Source organism: Alligator sinensis, unplaced genomic scaffold (genome assembly GCF_000455745.1).
Source record: "Alligator sinensis unplaced genomic scaffold, ASM45574v1 scaffold611_2, whole genome shotgun sequence".
In the NCBI taxonomy this organism is placed as follows: Eukaryota; Metazoa; Chordata; order Crocodylia; family Alligatoridae; genus Alligator; species Alligator sinensis.
In genome coordinates, this window is record NW_005841869.1 from 2,266,542 (window position 1) to 2,272,541 (window position 6,000).

Genomic DNA, 6,000 nt, shown 5'->3' on the forward strand with positions numbered 1-6,000 from the left:
ATGTTAGATTTTCCCTTAACAGTGTAATCATTTTTAGAGAAACCTTCTTCTGACACAGAGCATATAACCCAGAGAAATTTCACTCTGGCCAAGAGAAGTCAAGCACACAGTCTGCTTTCCAGTCTGTGTTTTTCACCAGGTCCCCAAGGAGTCAACCAGCACTTACCTTCTTTGTCAGCTACTGACCAGGAGTATTTCTGAAATGATTTGTTTGATGGGAGGGGGTCCATTTCCAGCACCTTATAGATCTGACCAAAGGCTGATAATCTGAGCGCATGCTGGAAAGTGAGAATAGAAATGAGAGTTACTTCACGGCAGTGCTTTCCCATGGGCGTCTGCGCTTCTCATGATGCCTATAGGCACAATGTGAGAAAGGACTCTGATCTTTACAAAAGGCAATAATTTCACAAAACCCAAGTTAGAAGCAGCTATTTCTGGGATGCACTACATGTTGTTCAGCCCTGGGCGGGGAGCCCACACAAGGCCCACACACCCACAGGGGCTATAAGTGGGTATCAGACAGCCCACAGACACGGAGCTGCCTTCTCTGCCATTTTCAAGATGAGGCAGGGCTTGAGAACAGCTCTCACAAGCCTGCCAAAAGCAGCCGCCATCCTGAAGAAAAGGGGCAAGAGGATCACATAAGGTCTCACCAGGAACAGCCAGGTCCCTGAAAGAAGCTGTCTACCTGAGCGCTGTGTGTAATGGCTTCTCTTTTCTGAACCGTCATATAGGACATGGCCTCTGTTGGGTCCCGCTCACAGGGATCATATAGACCAGGGCCCCCTACAAGGGGAAAGCACACTGTTCAGGAGGAATGCAATGAATGGGAAGACTGCTGAGTCAAGAAGGCGCAAGTCCATGAAAGATGTGCAGAGCCCCAGACTCGCCCATCTTGGGGAACAAGATAACCCCAGGTTTCTAAGAGTTGAAAGGTATGTGTTAAGACTTTTGGGGAGTACAACAGGGTGGTGGACTGACTGCAAAACGTGGAACTGTGCTAGCAGGCAGCCTCCAGTCCACAAGCAGCAGTTCTGGGGTGCACAGCCCACCATCCCCTGTTAGTCCCTGCTCATCATGTGTAGGTGACAGCTAGTACCTTTAAAACCACGGAGCATTCCCATTTCTACTGATCCCTACGCTAAGCCACCCTCTAGGCGCAACTGAGCACAAGCATGTGTGTGCCTACAAGATCGAATCGGGCCTCCAAAAAACCAGGCTGATCAGACTTTTGAGCCATGGAAGTTCTTGTGGGCCCTTACCGGGGAGCAGGATTCCAGACGCCAAGCACTCCATCACTCGTCGCAAGGCCTCTCCAGCACCCAAGGGTCTATTGCAAGTACCTATAGATTTTTCACATATAAGCTCTAGTGGCTGCAAGATATTAAGTTACAGTTAGTATGGGTGCCAGGATGAACACAGTTCCACTTCAACATGAGAGGTCAGTTCTACCCAAGGAGAGGCGCTGCCCCCATACAGCCTTGCAGTCCTCTTCTTTGGACTACCCCACGGCAGGGTTGTTCCCTGCAGAATGGGACCAACATCTCTGCTGCAGCTGTTCACCCTCAGGCTATCATTCCAAGGTTATCCGGACCAGCCACTACAGCCAGACACTGAAAAATCCTATGTCTGTGGCAGGGAGCGAGTCCCAAAGAACATGCAGCACGCTGTGGACACTGCTGCGTGGTATGCCCACACCACAAAATTACCAAAACCAAAGCAAGCAGCCCCTCTCCATCCTCACTTCTGCAATCCAGCACTTTTCTAAGCAAACCAAGGATGGCTCTAACAGAGGGAAGGGCAGGGCAGGGCATGCTGCTGCATTTGAGCCCTCTAAATTCCTTGGTCTTATGGCCACATCGTGAAGTCTTAGAAAGTTAGACCCTGTTGCTGCTTCACCCCCTTTCTGTACTTACCCATCCTTTCAGTGGTGCCCACGTGGGGACTCTGTTGCACAAATCACGCAGAATACGTAGGACAATTACACATGATTTTAGTCCATTTGCCCTGGCCTAAAACAAACAAAATGGTTCCAGTACACCCACAGACAGCTAGCCTTCAACTTTGTTTTTTAAATGCACACAGTCCTGGGGTAAGTTCTTTAATGCGATTACTAATTAGCACTTAATCAGTTTTCATGCAAAATAAAACAAAAGTTACAGAAAAGCAAAATATTTCATTTTCTAGAAAGGCAGGCTTAATAGTAAAGGGAAGCTTAATGCTAAAATTGCTTTTGTAGCCTCATGACAACACTGTACCAGTTGGCTATCTACCTACTAGTCTCACTTTTACAGTATAGCATTTAGAATTCGGAGTTCTAGACCTTTGCTCTAGAGGGGCTCATGAGAAATTAAAGGAGGCATTAAAATTAAAAGTGTCTCAAATTAAACTTCATAAGGCTACAATAACAATAAGGTAAGAACAAATAGCCAACCTGAAACCATTTGGCGTGCCGCAGAGACGCCAAGGCCTCCAGGCATTTCTGCCTGTCCAATAAGTCCGGAGGATCTTTCATCGCAACATTATCTACTGGTAAAAATGGGATAAAAAGAGACAGATACAATTTGACCAAGGGGTTTCTGTCACAGTACATAAAAGAGCGGCAGCATCTCAATGAGCTAATAAGACTCCCAGAAAATTTTTAATTTTTTTTAAGTGCACTGTGTTATTTAATTCAAACAAGGCATTAAAAAAGTAGTAAATGTGCACATATGCAAGAGAAGCAAAAGGCATTCACTCCTTATACAAAAATCAATGGCCACTGCTACAATCTGGGATCTTATTAAAAATGTAGGACACATTTCAGGGCAGAAAATAGCTATGTAGCACTTTTCCTTCTCTCTCTCCTTCCCTTTCATGGTTTTTATTCCAGGTGCATAAAAATGGCACAGAATTACAATGTGACAGCACTTTCTCTACAAGGAGAAGATTTTCATGAGGGAAAAAGATTTTTTTTTTTTGGACAGACACAGGAGCTGTTTAAGAGTTATTTGCAAGTGGTTTCAAAGAATATGAACAGACTTCAAGTTCATATTTAAAAGTACGAGCAATTAGAATGAAGGAATCTCTTTTCAACATTATTAACCCAACAACCAAATTGGAAAAAAAATACGACTTGTGTTAACGTGCCATTTCTATCTCGATAAACGAGTTCTTTCCTGCAGACTCTGGCATGTTATATAACCATGGTAACAAATTAAAGCAGCAAAAGTTGTTTGAAAACTTCTAGATTCCATTAAAACACTTGAGATTCTTTTTCCTTCATAGAAATCTTCACTTCCCAGCAGCGACAGGAATTGGCTAAATGCACTCAAACGAGGATTTGAGAGACAGGATACCGACGTTTTCTATTCAGGCTTACACTTTTTTGTCCTCCTTTTAATCCATCATAGACAAACTGCTTCTAGGAATTTCATTTAATTCTATTTTGAAAGCCCATTTTAACATAAATCCCCCAATCCCATTTACAAAAAAATTTTGTTTAAAAGAAGCAAATCACAAGGAGTTCAGTTCTCCAAATACAACACGCACCTAACTTCATTCATGTGATTAGGTTATGGATATGTAAAACATCTGCAGGACCATGGCCTGATTCTTTCTTAGCCCAAGTACCTAGCATTAGATGACATAAGAACTGAACACGTACTGGGAAATGAGCAGACCCATGATTCCAAACCAAACCTTGAATAAATGGATGAAACCAATTTAGAAATATGCTCCCTAGTTCCTTCTTGAAAGAAAAGATACTTTTCATCATAAAAGACATTCCTTATGGGCTTGTGTAGGTAGGGATAACCCCAAGTGTCTAACTGAAACACACAGCCCAAACCATCTTGAAGATGTAGGCCAGGTAAGCAAAGTTCAGGATCGAGCAAACTATTTGAAGTTTCACTTAGAATTAGCAAGAGGAGGGGAAAAACCAACCGATCAACCCCCCTCACCTCACGTTCAGCACACAATTCAATCACTAGGTAGTCTCCCAGTTGACATGAATTTTCATATATTATTCTGGATGGTATTACTTACAAAATGTAATTGCTACTTCAATGTTAAAATTGCCCCACCTAAGCTACTGGTAAGGGAGACTGGTTCAGTAAAGCCATAGCCCATTATGATGGATAAAAGGTCAGGCAAGCAAAAAAACAGCGTACAGCTGAACAGAAAGAGGCACCTTGTGTAACGGTTTGAGGTTCTGCGCTGAATCTCCATTGGTTCTGTTCTCAGCAAAGGACTGAAGTGCTATATGCTTATTTTCTGACCCCGATGAACTTCGCAGCAGATATTTGCATTGTTATTCGTTACCCTCTTTGATACAATTACAACACCAGGATTAATCCTCACTTCTCCCTATCCTCCAAATAAAAGCTGCAAAGTCTTCAAAGGGATTAGCTGGTTTGTTTACAAGCGAAAAAGGTCACTTTGCATTACATTTTGGAACTTTTCCCCTGCAATCTCATTTATTTTCAGGAGGAACATTTTGTGTTTTATGGTTTCCAAATAGACACAATTTGTTACCAATATACACCCATTTTAAATGCTTCGGTAAAAAAAGACTTCACTGTGGACAATATAAACATCTGCTTAAAGCTCACGTACTGTGAAACAGCTACTCTCAATGAGTGATTAGAATCTTCTTAAAAAGTTAGAAATGGCAAAGGTTGACTGACTGCAAAATCGTTCGGTTTTAGCAATAAAGCTGAGCTGCAAGTCTGTAAAAGGCTTACTTCTAAACAAAATGGTAGAAATTTTGCTTGAATACATCTGGTGATGAAAAACTATTTTGCCATTAATTTACAAACCATGAACATGGTGTCTGCAGGCTACTCTTCAGGTGAGAAAACAGATCTCGTTGTACCTTGTTAACCTGGCATTGAATACAGTCTACTTTCTACTGCCATTTTTGAAGTAATTTAGGAGAGGCCAAAATTACAGGTGTCACTGATGCCTCTGGAAATACTAGAGAGTCACTGTACTAGCACCTTTTGCAGACAGTCAACTTTGGGGTGCAAGATTCTATTAAACAGAATGATGAAGAGAACAGGCAGTGAAGAGGGGCAAGCAACTTGCAGCAGACTCCCTTGAACATCCTCATGAGAATGGCATGTTTCTTCATGCTCTGCCAGTCAGGAGAGTGAGACCCAAAGTTTCCAAATATATATATATATGAAGAGCTTCCCGCTTCCCCCTCCCCCGCATCTTCTCGATTTTAAGAAGGCCATATGACAAAGTAATAAAAATAGAAAGTCGGACATTAATTCAGAGCCTGCAATATGCAACAGAGCCCATCCTTCAAAAATCCTCTCCCCCCTTGCTGTAATCCTTCTCTCTGGAGAGCAGCTGCCAACACCATTAGTTTTATAGCCAGCTGTAGCGGGAGAGTGGCTGCTCTCTGGAGGAAAGGCAAATCTGTGGCATGCTCTGCAGCTCCTTCAAGGGCATCTGGCACCTTTGGAGATCAAGAGCATCGGTGATTCTCTCTCTGCCCACCAAGGTCGTGGAATCAGAGTGTTTATGCAGCACTTGCTCAGTTACTGAACCAGGCTGTTTCAGCACCGCTGTGTGTGACTGAAGCTTTTTTTGTTTTAAACACACCTTCAGTACCAGCAACTCTTTGTAGATTTGCTAGCTGAAAAAGTCTGCTTGATACCTACATGGTTATCTGAGTGACACAAGTGATACACTAAACTTCCCAAGGAGGTGGACGTTAGCTCTCTTGCAGAATACACCAATTCCAAACGTTTGACCTTGTGATTTAATGGATGGGGAGAGGGGGAAGCAGAGCTTTTGGGGTGTTTGTAGGAATACCAAAACGTGCACACATACTGGTCCAGTATTTGTTTTAGTTAATGAGCAACAAAAACAAATAGGACCAAACACCACATTTTAAACATTAACACTTTAGCCAAAGGGAGAGCGTGGGGGGGGGAGGAGAGATAGAGAGAAACCCAGGAATGTTTTTTCTATACATTCTGACCTCAGGGCATGAAGGCACACACGGCA

At 43.0% G+C, this 6,000-nt stretch overlaps 1 protein-coding gene across 10 annotated transcripts in view; it reads right to left on the bottom strand.

Annotated features, from left to right (window-relative positions):
- STRBP (spermatid perinuclear RNA binding protein) overlaps positions 1-6,000 on the bottom strand; it is a 69,149-nt gene that overhangs the window by 16,836 nt on the left and 46,313 nt on the right. For 6 of the 10 annotated variants that reach the window (XM_025194212.1, XM_025194200.1, XM_025194197.1 and 3 more), the window contains 5 exons: positions 2,435-2,529; positions 1,917-2,012; positions 1,263-1,374; positions 689-786; positions 167-278 (listed from right to left, as the gene is read on the bottom strand). In XM_025194212.1, the coding sequence (XP_025049997.1) occupies positions 167-278; positions 689-786; positions 1,263-1,374; positions 1,917-2,012; positions 2,435-2,529 (513 nt within the window). The remainder of the gene's footprint in view (positions 1-166; positions 279-688; positions 787-1,262; positions 1,375-1,916; positions 2,013-2,434; positions 2,530-6,000) is intronic. The other 4 variants (XM_014526790.2, XM_006016902.3, XM_025194226.1 and 1 more) reach the window with 3 other exon arrangements.